This window comes from Microplitis demolitor, chromosome 9 (genome assembly GCF_026212275.2).
Source record: "Microplitis demolitor isolate Queensland-Clemson2020A chromosome 9, iyMicDemo2.1a, whole genome shotgun sequence".
Lineage (NCBI taxonomy): Eukaryota > Metazoa > Arthropoda > Insecta > Hymenoptera > Braconidae > Microplitis > Microplitis demolitor.
The window spans coordinates 10,972,707-10,991,483 of NC_068553.1; the positions used below are offsets into that span (position 1 = coordinate 10,972,707).

At 28.5% G+C, this 18,777-nt stretch overlaps 1 protein-coding gene and 1 long non-coding RNA gene across 3 annotated transcripts; both read left to right on the top strand.

Moving 5' to 3' along the window:
* Positions 1–5,978: 5,978 nt before the first annotated feature.
* Positions 5,979–11,949, top strand: LOC103572485 (uncharacterized). Of its 2 annotated transcripts, none has more exons than XR_008404281.1 (3): positions 5,979–9,746; positions 9,987–10,088; positions 11,557–11,949. It is a non-coding gene; the product is annotated as an uncharacterized LOC103572485 (long non-coding RNA). The 2 variants fall into 2 exon arrangements; XR_008404282.1 differs by lacking the exon at positions 11,557–11,949 and adding an exon at positions 10,578–11,048.
* A 1,301-nt stretch (positions 11,950–13,250) lies between these two features.
* On the top strand, positions 13,251–15,209 carry LOC103578533 (uncharacterized). The gene is made up of 2 exons (XM_008559663.3): positions 13,251–13,919; positions 14,132–15,209. The coding sequence occupies exons 1-2, from the start codon at positions 13,604–13,606 to the stop codon at positions 14,527–14,529; spliced, it is 714 nt and encodes a 237-aa protein (XP_008557885.1). The 5' UTR covers positions 13,251–13,603; the 3' UTR covers positions 14,530–15,209.
* The last annotated feature ends 3,568 nt before the right edge of the window (positions 15,210–18,777 follow it).

Sequence of the window (18,777 nt, forward strand, 5' to 3'; positions counted from 1 at the left end):
ATGTTTTTAACTTTCTAGGGTTGCATACCAAAAATTTGCTTCCATTTTTCTGTCAAATAAGAAATATTTAAGCTCGACATAAAAGGAATTTTTTATATCATCAGAGCGATATATTGAGTTAGTTTGTGAAAGTTTCTTTCAGCTTAGAGCTTAAATATCTATTAAATGGTTGGGTTTATTAAAAAAATCTTAAAGACCTTTTTTGTAGAGCAGTAAATTTTCGATAGAAAACTGTTAGATGCCTAAGTATGTATCTGTTTGCCGAAGAGTTATAGAATTTTAATCGGAAAACATCATTTTCTAAATTTATTAACTTTAAGTTTCGATATCACTTAAATGGTTGGATTTATGAGAAAAGTATACGAAACCTTTTCTGAAGAGCGATACACTTTCTACAAGAAAGTTCATAGCACTTAATTCTGTCTATGTTCTAGAGAGGAATAAAATCTCAAACAAAAACGACAATTTTTTCAAACAAATCAAACTTTGAGCTTCAATCTCTCTCAAATGGTTAGATTCACGAAAAAAACATAAGAGACTTTATTGAAGAGCGGTAAATTTTCTACAACAATAAATATTAGTGACTACTGTACACTTATTTTAAAGCGAGTAATAAAATTTTTCTCATTGTAATAAAATGGGAAAGTATCATTACTTAGGCAGGGTTAAACGGCATTAGAATAAACTTTATTGATTTTTCATATTGTTTTTGGATCACAAATAAATAATTTATATCATGGCCAAGTTAAAAAAAACTAATTTGGGAAATAACGGACACACCCTACTGTGTAGTGGTAGGTTTCAGGACATTTTCAGAAGTTACGCAAGTCAAAAGTTTCATAGTTTATACGAAAACTATGAAATGTGTTAATAATTATATTCCTTATTAAACTCGAAGCATACAATGAGTGACAGATTAAACATTAAAGCGTATATCTATAATGTTGTACTTCACAAAAACAACAACCTCCCACTCATTGATACCACTAACCTATAAATGTCGAAGTCATTGGCTTTATTTTCAATCATTCTTTTTTTATACTTAATTAATAATAAAGTTCCGATAAATAATTAAAAAAAATAATATTGCTGCGATGTTTATTGATTCATAATACTTTATAAAGAATTATCGATCAATAAAATATGTTTTTGAATTATATATGGAGTGAAAGTATAAAAAACGAATTTATGACAGCTATCAGGATATTTTTGATAATTTCATTTTTACTTAAGTATCTCACAAATAAACGTAGCAATTTTTTTCTTTATTTTATTTCATTTAGAATTATTGGAAAATAAGTGATCCGTACCTAGTAAGTAGTTTTTTAATGGATTCTATAGCTAGTTTTATATGATGTCGATACTTACGTGAAAATCGGACCTAATATGTATATTATTTAATTTATTCATAAAAAAATAAGCAATTCCATTACAAATGAACTTTTATCGTATTGTCTTTAGAAAATTATTTATTTTCATGATTTTCTATGCAATTATTATTTACTAGCCACTCTTTAATTTATACAAAGGCATGCATGCTTTTAGTTTATTTGCTAATGGCAGCTACCAGGACATTTTTAAAAGTTACGATGTTTGGAGATTTTTTAATTTATGCGTGAATCAAGTGACGTGTTGCAAATTTAATATGATTTTTCATTAGGTTATCAGTAGATGACCTATATAACATTAAAGTTTGTGTTTATAATGTAGTAATTCATAAAAACAACATCTCTCAATCTTATATTACACAAACCTATAAAAATTGCTAGAGTCATTGAAAATTCCAAAGTCATTGGCGTGATTTTTAATAGCTAATCATTTTTTTAAACTTCATTGAAAATCAAGTTCCAGTAATGAATTAAAATAAGTAGTTTAGTAGATATTAATCGATCGGTCTACGACATATTTTTTTGAATTATATATGGCGAAATGTATAAAAAACGAACTTGTGGCAGGTTTCAGGACATTTTTAATGCGATAATTTTTACTTCGATATCGGGCTCATTAATTAACGTCATTTTTTTTTGCCCATTTATGATGACAACTTATATTTAACTAACTGTACAATTTGATGTAAATTTATTACCCGAATTAAAATGCAAATACACTTTAGAAGTTAACTATAAAAATTTTTTCGTTAATTTTCAGGAAAAATTTTACATCAATTTATTGTTAATTTGACTTGCAGAATTGTAAAGTATTTTTTTACCTCCAAATTGTAGACAATTTCATGTATAAATTTGCTAACCTTCTAAAATGGGAAGAATGAACTTTCGCAGTCAAATTTTCGGCAAATTCGAGCAGAAAAAATTCAATTGATTTCAATGTCAAATTACCGACAATTTCAAGCTAAAGTAGTTATTAGGGTGGTATACATACTTCACTAGTCTGGCTAACATTAAGAACGGTTTTCAGATAATTTTGTCCCAGCTTTTCTCTGAAATAAAAGCTCTAAACACAAAATAAAGACACAGACCCGATGCTTTACTCTATGAACTAGCGAAGTGCACTTGAATTTTTTGATAACTTCCATTTGTTTACGAGAAAAGCTCGGACAAAGTTCCTATTTAATGTACAAGTGTAACAGAGATAGTACCGTTTATCCAGTTGAGTGCGAATAGAGAAACAAATGAAAATGCGTCTTAACCTATAAATGTCATAATCATTGGCGTTATTTTCAACAGCTCATCATTTTTTTTAACTTCATTAAAAATCAAGTTCCAGTAATGAATTAAAATAAAAAAAGTAGTTTGGTAGATATTTATTGATTCCAAATAATATATAAAGTATTTACGGTCTATGAAATATTTTTAATATTTTTATATGGGAAAAAGTATAATAAATAAATTTGTGGCTGGTTTCAGTATATTTTTCATGGTTTTATTTTTATTTTAATATCGCGAAACTTAATTAACTTAATTTTTTTTTTTTTTAAGTTAATTTCATTAATAAGTATTGAAAAATGTATAATTCTTAGCAGGTATTTTTTTTTGTGGATTCACTTTAATAGCTGGTTTTATACGTTATCAATACTTTGGTGATTGTTGTTGGTGTGCTGGTGTACTTTGGTATTGTTTTTAAAAAGTAATTCTGTATCATGATTTTCTATTTTCTACGTAATTATTAACTACGAGCTACTCGTTAACATATGCAAATACATCATGCGCGTAAATCTTCACAGTTTATTCACCAACAGTAGGTTTCGGGATACTCTTAATAATTTTTTCTATTAGTTGATTGTAATTAAGTTCTTGGCGTGACAAGAATACTATTAATTGAATAAGAGTCATATAAGAATCCCACCAAAAACAGATTCTCTGTAAAAAAATCGCGCCAAGTACACGTTCAACACTATCTATGAATGGAAAAAATGTACTTTACAAAAAGCTATAAAATCTTGAAAACACCAAGTAACTGGTAGCATTGGAAATCATGAGAAAAATCTGAATCAAAATATATAATGAAAAAAAATGATCCGAATGTACTTGGTGTGCGTTTAAACAATAAATTTTCTTGTTATCGTCATTTCTTTGCAGTTTACTAAAATTCAGAATCGATCATAGAAATTGACTGTAAAATCAAAAGCGTGTAGTCAAAATTTACACACTTGCCGAAAAACATTGAAATGCGGCAAGCAAGCTATAGAAATTTAACACACCGTTAAACGTGTATCAACCCTGCTTAAAAAATCCGATAGATTCTTATAGCTGTATGTATAAGGCCCTATACTTAACTATAGCGCTTCTCATAGAACTCATTCATTCTTATAAAATCCCTATAGGAATGCATAAGAATCTATTGGATTCTATGAGATTTTCTAAACAGGGAAATGACTACAAAAAAACTATAGTTTGCTTATGACAAACATGGGATACACTCCATGTGTGTTAAAATAATACACTTATAGAGTGGATTTGCAGTGAATTACTTGACTCAATGAAATCGTGACGCACACCAAGTACATTCGGATCATTTTTTTTCATTATATATTTTGATTCAGATTTTTCTCATGATTTCCAATGCTACCAGTTACTTGGTGTTTTCAAGATTTTATAGCTTTTTGTAAAGTACATTTTTTCCATTCATAGATAGTGTTGAACGTGTACTTGGCGCGATTTTTTTACAGAGAATCTGTTTTTGGTGGGATTTATATATAAGTAATCTGATTAAAATAATTTTTATAAAAAAAAAAGATTTAATTTAGATTTGAGAGCATTCTCGACAGTATCCTCCACATTTCAAAAATATTCAATGACTCAACTGTTATAAGGTTATTTAATTTTTATTAATTGATATAAAAAAAAAAAATAACATCATTGCAATTTCATCAAGTTAAAGATTTTAGAAAAAATATCGTACATTACTTATCAGTTGAAAGTCATTGAATGTTTAAATAAAATAGGAGGCACTGTCTGACGATACCCTTAACAACAATTACATATACTATAAAATATATAAATGTAACTTGTTGATTAGTATTAATTAAGACTATTGCTTAACAGAAAATATTGATATTACTTATATTTATAGTAAATAAAATAGGAGGCACTTTCTGACAGTTCATTTGACAATAATTTCATATAACAATTAAACTTATTTATTAATATTTCCTAATATCATTATTTAACATAAAATATTTATGTACTTTATATTTTAATAAAAAAATTTTCAACTATTACACAAAAAATTATAATTGTTTTATTAATACAATATTCATTAGTATTTTCGTTTTATTATTTTCATAAATTATTTTAATTTTCTTTATTTTTTATAATTAAACATGAATTATACCATAAAAATAAACATACTTGGTAGTTTTTTTTTATTTAAAACGTAAATATATTTTAATGACATAACTTTACTTTAAACACACTAAAATAAAAGATTTTTTTTGGCTTTTTACTAATAGATTAATTAACACCATAAACTTGTAATTAACATATTATATATATTTCAAATGACATTTTCAAATTTTCATCTCATCTTTAGATACTTTAGGTTTATTCATTCAGCGCCGTATGGTAACTTAACGGCTACGTACTTCTGTCTTATCGACGTTCAGTATGTTACCAGTTGTATCATTGAGTAATGTTGTCATTGAGTATCCTGATAACACGAGTTGATCGTGAAAAAGTTCCCTGATAGCCAAGTTGGCGAGAAACTGACGAGAAACTTGCAGCCGCAACTGGAACCAAGTTGATCGCCAACAGTTGGTACCTCCAATAGTTGATGGACATTTTCTGAGAAAGTTGGTGGCAAAAGTTGTAAATCCAAAAAGTTGACGATCACTTTCTGAGAAAGTTGGTGGCAAAAGTTGCTTGCAAAAGTTGGTGATTATAAGTTGACGGTAAGTTTACTTTCAATTTCCTCAGAAACTTGCATTCCAGTTGCGGCTCCATACTGCCGCCAACTTTCTGAGAAAGTTGGCGGTAACTTGTAGCCAAAAGTTGCAAAAGCTGAAGTTGTCGATAACTTGTCGTCAAGTTGGTCGGAAACTAATGAATGACCAACTTTTTCTCGCCAACTTGGCTATCAGGGTACAGTTTTAATGGAGTAGAGTTCTCCTTGAATAGAGAAAGAATAGAGTAGAGTTTCGGAAAACTATTGGTGTACCTAAATATCCATTTTGAGTAAAGTTGGCATAGAACAGAGAAATTCGGAGTACAGTTGTCACACTGCTTCCATAGATGGCCATGTGGATTTTGTCTTTTCGGTTCCATGACGATTCGTGAAGTGGCGCTTGTGCGAAAGCAATGGTATGCGTAAACTTTTGCTAAAGCAAACTGTGCTATTAGGGTTTCTAACACATGGCACTTCAGGGCCGGTTGCCATCCAACGAAAAAAAAACAAAAAAAGTATTTCAGCTTTCACCTTTTTTTTTTTGTTTAGTTTTACAAAGATATGATATTTGTTATTAATAATTTAGTTATCTAAGTTGCTTTTAAACTGTTCGTGGATATATTAAATCCCACCAAAAACAGATTCTCTGTAAAAAAATCGCGCCAAGTACACGTTCAACACTATCTATGAATGGAAAAAATGTACTTTACAAAAAGCTATAAAATCTTGAAAACACCAAGTAACTGGTAGCATTGGAAATCATGAGAAAAATCTGAATCAAAATATATAATGAAAAAAAATGATCCGAATGTACTTGGTGTGCGTCACGATTTCATTGAGTCAAGTAATTCACTGCAAATCCACTCTATAAGTGTATTATTTTAACACACATGGAGTGTATCCCATGTTTGTCATAAGCAAACTATAGTTTTTTTGTAGTCATTTCCCTGTTTAGAAAATCTCATAGAATCCAATAGATTCTTATGCATTCCTATAGGGATTTTATAAGAATGAATGAGTTCTATGAGAAGCGCTATAGTTAAGTATAGGGCCTTATACATACAGCTATAAGAATCTATCGGATTTTTTAAGCAGGGTTGATACACGTTTAACGGTGTGTTAAATTTCTATAGCTTGCTTGCCGCATTTCAATGTTTTTCGGCAAGTGTGTAAATTTTGACTACACGCTTTTGATTTTACAGTCAATTTCTATGATCGATTCTGAATTTTAGTAAACTGCAAAGAAATGACGATAACAAGAAAATTTATTGTTTAAACGCACACCAAGTACATTCGGATCATTTTTTTTCATTATATATTTTGATTCAGATTTTTCTCATGATTTCCAATGCTACCAGTTACTTGGTGTTTTCAAGATTTTATAGCTTTTTGTAAAGTACATTTTTTCCATTCATAGATAGTGTTGAACGTGTACTTGGCGCGATTTTTTTACAGAGAATCTGTTTTTGGTGGGATTTCTCTTTTTTTTGTAAAGCAAAGCAACTTCAAATATTATCTGAAAGTTACATTGTTTTTTATATTTCTGAATAAAATCCTTTGATACAATAATTATAAATTTTTTAATATTACGAAACATTTACATGAAATAATCTTAGCAACTAAGAAATGTGAGTTTTTTTTCATTTTGCCGTCCTATATCCACCGCAGATTGAGGGAAAATTTAATTCAGAGTTGTCAGAAAATTTTTGTCTGCGTCGCCCCATCTACGATCAAACGTAGTGTAATATTTTGTCAAGTCGTCAAATCATTTTTAAGTTTAAAATCATTCTATTGGCTCACAGTTTAATCATTATTAGACAATAATAGTACACTATAATTTACCGCATAAATTGAAATTAACTTTTAAAAAAGTATTATTGTAATGATTTTTTTTTTCTTGTGAGAAAATAGAGAATATTTTTAGGAAAAATTCTTTTTAAGAACAATGACCCCCACTATTGTTTTACTTTTAAGCGCCACTTTTTTTTAAAATATAACACATGCCAACTTAAATAAACATCAATAAACTAATCAATCGAATTCTTGACTTCTATGGTAATTTTTAGTTATTATACCATTATCGAGTTTAACAAAACTGTTGAGATACACGAAATTATTTAGATCGAGTTTGTTATAAAAATTGTGATGTAAATAATTTATTAGTATTTTCAGTTGATGGAAACAGTTATAATTAATTTTTTAATATTGAAAATACTTTCGTGATGATAACTCATCATTTAGTCATACAATAGGATTGAAATCCAAGTTCAGTTGAGCGGGTAAATAAGGATAGTTTAAAATTACCACTTTGTAGTGGATAATGTCACTTGCCTGTGACTAACAACATTAAAAATATAAAAATATTTTAGTTTGTTTCTGTTGGCCAAACTGAGTTCCTGGTAAACTTACCATATTATCAGATTTGCCGAGCATACCCCCTAATAGCACGATTTGCTTTAGCAAAAGTTTCCTTGAATTTTTTGTCAAATGACCGTCAGTTTCAGACTTTTTCGTTTTTGATGACAATTGGTATACAACTTGCCATACAATTTGACGTTAAATTACCACCCGAATTAGAATGCAAATTCACTTCAAAAGTTTTATACAAATTGTCTTCAAAAACAAAAATGCCTGAAATTGACCGACATTTGACGAAAAATTAAAGGATTTTTTCGTAAAGTTGAACTTTTGCTAAGCAAACCGTGCTAATTGGGTTTTGTTTCTAATAAAAAAAAGTTACCTCTACATTGGGGAAAAATTAACCGCAAATTTTACTATTCAACTTTCGCTGTTAAACTGACAGCAAAGTCAGGCAGCGAATTGCAGGTAATTTCATTGTCAAATTATTGTCAATTTCAAGCTAAAGTAGCCATTAGGGTAGTTAATAGTTGACCCAAACTTGCTTATTCATTCGTCATGGGTAAAATAATATTACGCATTAGGCCTCTTTGTTTGTGCATACGAGGGTAATGAAAGCGCTCTCTAGTGTTGAAAAATCAAGACAGATTTTAAAAACTTTAATGTTGAGTCTATGGAGACTATATAGTCTCCATAGTTGAGTTAATCATGCTCCTTCTTGAAACTATTTATTCTAAGACGGTAATAAATAAGCATATATTATAGATGGAAAAAATTTCTGAAATCTCAATTTTTAAGGTACTATAGTATATGCTAACGTTTTTTATATTTTAAAAGATAAATAATAATAAAATGTGATAAAATTCAGTTGGTAAACTTTGAGTGAGACACAAATATTTCAGAAAAACCAGAAATGAGCCGTGTTTTAGTTTTAATAAAAAAAAATGTAACTCATAACCATAAAACACCACTCCGACTCAAGAAAAGAGACAGGTAGGCTCGCGCTACACACTCACACATATACATGTGTTTGACCGTGTACTTGGCGCGAGACACTACCGTGTCTCTGGATATATTTCTAATTATATTATTAACATAGCAATTTTTTTATGAGAATTTTCCATTTAGAAATTAACTTTTACTGATACGTGAATATAATAATGTAGACTTGGTATTAAATAATGAGTGATGCTAGGATTTTGAACTACTAATGATATATGCATATCGCCTATCTGGAATTCGTTGCATCTACAACATAGAGATTATAAGAATCTGGGATTAAATTATTATGACGAGTAAATCTATATGTTGTCAATGTATAGAAATATTTGAAATAATGATTTAATCCGGGCTTTCTATAAATTTGGATTGATAAATTGGCCCTAGAGTCAATCAATTGACAGAGCCATGAGAAATTCAAATTTGCATTTTTACGATAGCGCCACAGTCGTTACTTGATGATTTGGAACTTTTCAGCGTCTCAATAAGCGTCATCACAACCATTTTGTAGTTGCCATTGATGAATGTACCTGCTCGAAGTGAATTTAGTGATTTAAATTAATAATATTCAATATGATTAAATATTTATTAGTCAAAGATAAAAAGCAACAATATTGCGTCCATATAAAACGCCACGTAATAATTGATAAAAGAAGAGATGACATTTGTAACAAAAAAATTCGAATTATGGGACAAAACATTAAGTACCAATAAGTCATTTTTATTTCGAAAAAATTAATTAATGGAATAAAATTAAATAATTGAAGATTGTCACAATCGCAAACATCTAAAAATTTTTTCTTTATATGCATAATTTCTATAAATCGGAAAGTTTTTTTTTACGAAATTGCAATTAATTTTAAATAATTCATTATTTTCAATGAATCCCTTGGTTTTCTATTCTATTAATTTGGGTCTTGTTATATATTTTCAGCGAATCGGATTATTTTAATTGATATATGCAATAAATTAAATACAAATCAGCCTCAAATAAACTTATTAAGACGCATACAAATTTATTACACTTTTTCATTCAAAACCGGACAATGGTAAGTATCTTTTTAGAGCGTAACTCTGAACCTGAGAATGCTGTTGAAGACAGTTCTCAATGATATGAGTCAGATCTTACGATTCTTGCTAAAAAATTAAAAAATTAATGTCATAAATAGCTGCATTCTAAGACATGAGGATGTTATCTGACACTCCTCTGCTGTATAACTGTTTTCGTTTTTTTTTATGTTTCTAACTAAATCAATTAAATTTTTTTGTTACATAAATGTACAAAGCAGGAGTGTCGAAAGGGAATAAACCTATAATGATATCTAATATACGTATTGAACCCATTGATTTAAATAAATTAAAAAGTGTCCGGTTTACTGATCCAAAAATAAGTAAGTATGATAATTATATGCAACAAGCATAAAAAAATTATTTACACGGAGGAAAAAGTATAGTAAAAATTACAATACTATATTAAAATTTACTAACAGATATGAAAAAATACATTCTGTATTGTAATTTTTACTAAACGTTTAGTAAAATTTACTAGTTAGTAATAATTATATAATAAGATATTAAAAATTACTATAAGCAATGTATCTTTTGCTAAGACGATTATATTTTTTACTATTTGTATAGTAAATTTTACTATAAGTATTATTAATAAATACAAATTTAAGAAAGTAAATTTTTTAATACAATATAGGATTTGTTACTATACAAAATATTAAAAATTACTATACGCAATGTATTTTTTGCTGACACGATTATATTTTTTTACTATCTGTATAGTAAATTCTACTATGTATAGATAAAATTAAAAAATGGTGGAGATAGCATATACAAATATGTATTACAAGTTGTGGAACTTTTGTTCAAAGGAAACATCAGACCTTCAGACATAGGAAAGGACTCGCGCGCAGGAGATCAGGGTTCGAATCTCGGTTGAAACAAGTGTTTTTTTAAAAAATAAAAATCAACACAAACACCAATGCAGATGACATAAGTCACAATAATAATCAAAATAATAATAAAAAGTTAAAAGCTAATAAAAATTTAATTTAATTTTTTCCCATTCTAATATAGTAAAACTTACTAAACGGAATAGTAAAGTTTACTAAACGGGATAGTAAAATTTACTAAACAGGGATAGTAAAATTTACTAAATATAACTAGAAATTTAGATGCAATATACTAAATTTTCCATAACCAGTATATGCGAAATTACTAAATGACTTGTAAAATATGCTAATCTTACGAATTTTTCCTATAAATCATAAGCGTTTCAAAATTACTTTCCAGGTTTAGTAATTTTTCTCATATTTTATAGTAAAATTTACTATATTTTTTTCTCGGTGTAGTTCTAATGATATACAACGAATTGCGGTACGCAAACAAACTATTTCTATATCAAAGTTATCACTTAGAATTTAACAACAAAGAAGGCGATGATGCTAGCACAATTTTTAATGACTATATTCATGATCAAATTTGATTTGGCTTTTAAATTTCGAAAACATGTTTATTTATAAATCATTTACAAATTATAAGGTAACATTCACAAATTGCGAGGTAAAAAAAAAGTATTAACCATTATTTATTTAGCAAAACATTTATTTGTTTATCTTTCGCTGTATAAATCTGAAAATAAGACTATATGTATTTTTTATTTTTTCATTTTGCTGTATGATAAAGTTCTATTTGCTTTGACTAAAATATTTTTAAATTTCATTCCTCTGAAAACATTTATCTTGAATTTATTTTGATTTCAACGTAATATGTAAAAGCTAAGCAGTTACTTTTTATGAAATCAAAAGTTTTTAAATGTTTTTTATATTATGTATTATATTCTAACACAAGATGATTTGGACTCCGATAACAAACTGGAAACCTCCGATCTTATTTCTAACTTATGTCATATATCTGATGATGAATTTAAAAAAATTGATGTTGCAAACTTATCCGACCAAATTAATAATGGTGAATTAGATAACTTTTTGAATATTTTTGATGAAAACCATAATGAACAAGAGAGCACTATTATTGATGCATGAAAGTGCAGAACCTAACGATGGTAAGTCTATATGCATATTTAACTAGAATTTAGTTTAATTGAACTCATTAACATGCCTTAAGCTTTGGAAACTTATAATTTGTGACTTTTAAAGAGTACAGTTTATTCTCGCAATATTTATTCTTTCTATAAATAAAGAATAAATATTTCCAAATATTTTATGTTATTTCATCATTTTGTACGTATAGATATTACTGAAGAAGAAGAAGATTCAGGTTCTACATACGAACCATCAGATTCTGGAAGTGAATCCATCGAAAATGAAGATTGCTTAGTTGAAAATGTATCTGATGATGAACTTATAAATAACAGTCAACTAGAACCGGCAGTCTCACTCGAAAATATTAATGGTTCTCAAAATACTTCATCATCTACTATAAATTATTCGTTTAATGTCTCGGGAAATACTGGTTGGGATGATAACGATGTTCAAGCAGAACTCACTAGTAATAAAGGCAACTCAAAAAAAAATGTTTGCTTCTACTGTGGAAAAGAATATTTTAAAATTGCACGCCATTTTGAAATGATTCATGAAGATGAACCCGAAGTGAAAAGTTTTTTATTGTTAGAAAAGAAAAGTGCTGAAAGACGAGAAGGAATAGCTGAATTAAGAAAAAAAGGTAATCATGTATTTAACTTGAAACAAACAAAGCAAGAAAATAGTGATCCTGGTATCATCAAAGTAGCAAGATGTCCTAGGGAAAAGGAAAAACAAGGAGGTGGAAACTTTGCTCCATGTCGTAAATGTAAAGGATGGTACACTAAAAATAACATAAGACATCATATCGTCATTGCAAAGACGGCTCAAAGTCTAGTAAGGGTATACTTGCAAAAGCTCGCCAAATACAAGGGCAAATTCACGCTCATGCTTCGAAAGCCATGCGTTATAAAATAATACCACAGATGAACCTAAAAGACCATGTAAAATTAATTCGATATGATCTGCTTATAATTTTATTCGGCAATGAAGAATGCACAAAGTATAAGAAGCGCAATTTAGCCCAAATGATCCGTGGAAAATTGAGCTTATTAGCTCATTTTCTAATTGTATTAAAACAAATTGAACCTTCTGTGACTGATTTTGCTTCAATTTATGATCCTGAGTTCTATTATAAAGTTATTGAAGCAATAAATAAATTTGCTGGATTAGATGAAGATACTGGTTTCTACGCGGTTCCCTCCAGAGCTTCCGAAATTACTACAAACATAAATAAAATGGGAAACATTTTAATTAACGAGTGCATAATTAAAAAAGAACCTGAAAAAAAAGAAAATATTGCAAATTTCTTGTCATTATGCAAACAAGGATTTGCTAATATTGTTAATCGTACAGCTCAAGAGACTCGTATCATGCATCAACATAGGAAAGTTGTAGATCTTCCTAAATCAGAGGACATTCGACGCTTTTCTAAGTTCTTAGACAAACTTATTGATAAAAATATTACTCGTTTATCAAATACATTTACAATTACTGCTTGACGGGATCTTTCTGAAGCTTTACTTACACAATTGCAATTATTTAATCGTAAGCGCGCTGGCGAAATTGAAAGGTTTGAACTTGCAGATTACAAAAATATTCAATTTATTAAAGAAAGTGATGAAGACTATAAATCTTTGTCAGAAGCAGACAAACAGAAAGCAAAAGAGTTCGGTCATACTGTGATTTGTGACAAGCTTTACAAAAGTGTACCTTTGCTATTAAGCTCGAAAGTTCGTAAGGGGCTTGATATCATTATTCAGTATCGCAAAAATGCCAATGTATCGTCAAAAAATCCTTTCGTCTTTGGAATTGCAGGCTATTACAAAGACGCACATTTGTGTGCAAGTAGTATAATGAGAAAATTATCATCTTTATGTGGAGCAGAAAATCCTCACCTACTTCGCGGTACATTTCTACACAAGCAAATTGCTACAAAATGCTCAGAACTGCAGCTCGATCCAGGACAAACTTCAAAAATGGCTGATTATTTAGGACATGACGTTACAATACACAAAAAAGTGTACCAGCAGCGAGCAAAATCTGACATATTAAATATGTCTACACTATTACAGAATGTCCAAAACTCTGTGAACTCACATAGAGATTCTAGTGGCTCCTTGGAAGTAGATTCTACAAATAACGTTGAAACCGAAACTTCTGGAGACGCAGGTAATTTTAATGTCTTAAATTTAAGTAGCAAAAAATTTTAGGTCATTATATTTGATTCGCCGTTTTACAATTATTAATATATGTTATTACCATCAGTAAAATTTCTAATTGTAAATTATAAATTATGTACTTTTAATGACTAGTATGGTACTTATATATTACAATCATTGACATATGATGAAAGAACTAATATATGCTACAAAAAATTTCAGGTACACTCAATTACGATGAATCTTACGATGATGATACAAATAAAAGTCAAAACGACTTTGCGAACTTGATTAATGACTCAACGTTAAATGAGCTGCCACAATTTCCAATGAATAATGTAGAACATAAAAATTACAATGTTTTGACTAATCAGAATAAAATTATTCGAACAAGATGGAGTAATGATGAAGTAAACATCGTTAAATTGCATTTTGCTGAATATATTCGATCACAAACGTATCCACCTCTCTCTGTAATTCAAAAGTTCAAAGACAAGTTTAAAATTTTGCCAAATCGTAGCGCAGTTGTGATAAAAGCGTGGATCGCGAATTCATACAAATCATCTCAGACAAAGGCACGAAAAAATGACAATGGATGGGAAATGAGTTCAAAAACGTAAAAAATATGAAAGAAACCAAAATAAAGAAACAATCTACACGAAACATGGCAAATCATGAGAATAAAATAGAAAAAAAATCGAAAGAGTCGAAATGTACTGATCAAGAACAATTAAAAAAAAACGCATTTTACGGATATTTAATGCTTATATTATAAGGAACCGTATACCTTCTGTAAGAAAATGCAATGAAATTAAAAATAATGTCGCTGCGTTAAACACGGTTGAGTGTGAATATATTCAAGATATTATTCGCAAGCAAATTAATAATCGTACTTAGAATATCTGGTAGTATGAAAATATCAAATATCATTTTTTAACAGAGTTGCGTCGTAATTTTGATTCTAATTTATGCATGTCCATTAGATCATTTACAGTGTAAAGTTCAGTTGGTAGTATGCGACATTATTTTCCATTTTTATTTATATTAACTTCTTATTTCTTAATATCTTATTTTATTATACTTAGCAGATGACTTTTATTAAAATAAGGTCCTGAACTTATTGATGAAAATTCAATTCACTACTTGAATTTAATAATTACGATGTTAAACACTTACACAATTAATTATCGTACGAATTTATTATATATTCTTTGTCAATCTCAATTTTAATAACTATAAAGAATGAGTTTCTAGTAATATTCAAGTACGTGATATTTCAATATAAATACGTAAAATATATTTAAATATAAGTACGTGATATTATAATATAAATACGTAAAATAAATTTAAATATAAGTACGTGATATTATAATATAAGTAAATGCAATATATATGTTCAAATATAAATACCTATATTACATGTAAATAAGAGTTCATGAATACAAATGTGTACTACAGAGCTTGTAAGTTAATTAAAAGCAATAAATAAATTTAAACAATTACCTTAATTACAGAAAATATAATTTTTTATGACAAATCACTACTTTAAGTACCTATGTTTTAGTTTGATTCTAACTTTGAACAGATTTCCTCATTTGTATGTTCAAGATATTGTGTTTATTTGATCGGCCTCATCCACTGGAATTAATAATGTGGAATCGCAATTAAACTTTACTTGATTGAAGTAAATATCCTAACGGTCAAATGACGGTGCGAAATTGTTATTGCATTCAATAAGTAATCTTACTTGATTAGTAACAAAATTTTATTACACCTGTGAATGATTCAAAAAAATATTTATTTGTTCCACATAAATTTCCGATCGTTAAAATATTATTTCTCCTAAAAGTTAGTTGAGTTGTACTTTTGGGACACAAATGAACATTTTATTTTAATATATATGGGTCATTCCACCAAATAAAGTTATTCTTACGGGGCGACCCTCGACGATTTGATTCAAACTTTGTGGAGTCTTTCCATGTATTAAAAAAAAAAAATTCTCTGAAAATTTGAGCCTTTAATATGCAGCAGTTTCAAAGTTATGATTTTTTGAATTTTTTAAAAATTTTTGTTTTCAACTTTTTCATTACTTTTTTTGAAGGAAACAATTTAAAAAAAAAAATGATCACATAATAGTTTTTCATAGGAAAAATTCTCAGCTTTCCAACGAAAATATCCATTTTTTATTTTAACTTACAGAAAACCCTTTAAAAGTCGTTTAAAATAGGAAAAACGATTTTTATGACTGTGCGGCGCTTGATACATCTAATTTGATATTTTTATCTGAAAGCTGAGACCTTTTCCGACAAAATATGTAATTTTCACGATGTGCATATTTTTTGTTTGAACAAAATCAATAATCATTTAAATACAAGTCATTGATTTTATCGTTTTATCAAACTATATTGGTTCATTGTGTGGCAAGAGATGAAACAAAACGATATCAGACAAGAGTGAAGTAGGCTGCCCAAGCCGTAGGCAAAAGCTGACAATAACTGCAATCTGAAGTAGTGTTTCATCTCGTGTTACACACTATTTTTTTCATGATTACCTGCATTAAAAATTAGTTTCAGTGGCAGCAGCCAGTTAGAATTAAGTTAATTAAAGATCGATGGCGTGTTCAACCATAAGTCTATGCGTAGCTTATGATTTGCAATTTATAATTAAATAAAAACCATAAATGATCTTTATTATTTACACAAATTTTTATAAAACTTGTTGAGAAAGTTAGAACTGTCATTGAGGGAGATAACATCAATAGCCTGAAATCATTTTTGAACTAAACCCAAGAATTAAAGCTCAAATCACTAATTCCTAAACTTGAAGCTTTGATGCTGGTATCATGAAAATCAGTTTTATAATTTTTGTTGTCAAAGCTTTACTGCATATACATACTAGAAAACATATCCTCACACCGCAAGATTTATGCATCCAGTCTATTCAAAATTTTACCGGCGTTGATTTCACTTTTATAACTAACTCTTATTGAAAGAAACGATTTAAAACGATTGGAAAAAAAATTTTTTATACCTTTCAATGCTTTTGAATACTTTGAATACTTTTTAATCACCCTTTTTATGAGCATTTAACATTACAAATCGTTTCGAATCGTTTCTTTTAATCAAGGAATAATGACTTTTTATAGAAAATAAATGTTTTAGACGTACGATTCTTAGAGTCAAATACGGTGAAAGAAACACAAGCAGTACATCTTTTCTTACCTATTGTTAATAGCCAAGGTTATATTTGTATTAAAAATGTATCAAGATCCTCAAAAAACCTAAGAATTAAAGTTTTTTAATCATTGGGAGTTTATATTTCATTTAATTTTGTTCGAATAAAAAATATGCACATCGTGAAAATTACATATTTTGTCGGGAAAGGTCTCAGCTTTCAAAAAAAAATATCAAATTAGATGTATCAAGCGCCGCACAGTCATAAAAATCGTTTTTCCTATTTTAAATGACTTTTAAAGGGTCTTCTGTAACTTAAAATAAAAAATGGATATTTTCGTTGGAAAGCTGAGAATTTTTCCTATAAAAAACTATTATGTGATCATTTCTTTTTTTTAGTTGTTTCCTTCAAAAAAAGTAATGAAAAAGTTGAAAACAAAAATTTTTAAAAAATTCAAAAAATCATAATTTGAAACTGCTGCATATTAAAGGCTCAAATTTTCAGAGAATTTTTTTTTTTAATACATGGAAAGACTCCACAAAGTTTGAATCAAATCATTGAGGGTCGCCCCGTAAAAATAACTTTATTTGTTGGAATCACCAATATATAAATAATTATTGAATTAGAATATTTGTATAGTAATACAACAACAGTTTCTGATAGGTGCGTGCATAAGGTACTTACTTGCCTATGGCACTTTCTCATCAAATTCATTCAGACACATAAAATCTCTGCAAATTTCTGACAACTGATTGGAAATAAAACTTTATTTGGTTAAATATGTTACTAATTGTATTCAGATGGATACAAACAAACTTAAGAAAATTGAAAACATCAATTTTCACAGATAGTTATTTTCACTTACATGTTTTTGTTTGAGTAAGAATTGTGTGAACCAATAAAATAAAATAAAAAATATTACATTTTGCACATTTTCGATGATTTTAAATGCAGAAGCGAACAAAAAATAAAACCATATTTTTTTACAATTTTCTATTTTATCAGCGTAAATCTGGCGAAATTGCAGGATACTGACGGTATTATTATCACAAAAACAACGATTTTATTATTACTACATTATCGTATTATAGTTTTTATACAGCATTTTATTGGTAAAAATTTGGCATTTTTACAGTTTTTTTACAGCATTTTTTTGGTAAAAGTTCGGTATTGTTATAGTTTTTTTACAGCATTTTGTCGGTAAAAGTTCGGCATTTTTAACATTACTGTAGTAATCTGGTAACTCTACAGCATAAGTGCAGTAAGTATATGGCATAACTGCAGGAAAAAAACTGGCCAAAATAACCATTTTAATACCAAATTATTACGGTAAATTTACGGCATGTGCATAAATCCCGAAAATTTACGGCATTTTTACGGCATTCGCAAAACTGCGAGGGATTGGTTTCGGTCCGATTTTAGAAAATCGAATTTCTATGAGATCTTGATATTTTGAGGTTCTAGGAAGCTATTCTGACTAATTTCAAGATGATGTCTGAGTGTATGTCCGTACGTATGTAAATCTCTGTAACTTTTGAACAGATAAACCAATTTTGATCGTCAAGGTGTCATTCGACATGGCTTGTTAATATCTAAAAGATGTAAAAAATTAAGCTTGATCGGTAAAGTTCTTTTGGAGATATTCCAAAAATAACATTTTTTACAAAAGATTTTTTTGGATAACTTTCAATATG

Bases quoted from the DNA above. Each gene is read 5' to 3' on its own strand.
- LOC103578533 (XM_008559663.3), top strand. From the start codon at position 13,604: ATGAGAAAATTATCATCTTTATGTGGAGCAGAAAATCCTCACCTACTT. The intron at 13,920-14,131 runs GTAATTTTAATG...AAAAAATTTCAG, and splicing joins CGAAACTTCTGGAGACGCAG to GTACACTCAATTACGATGAA.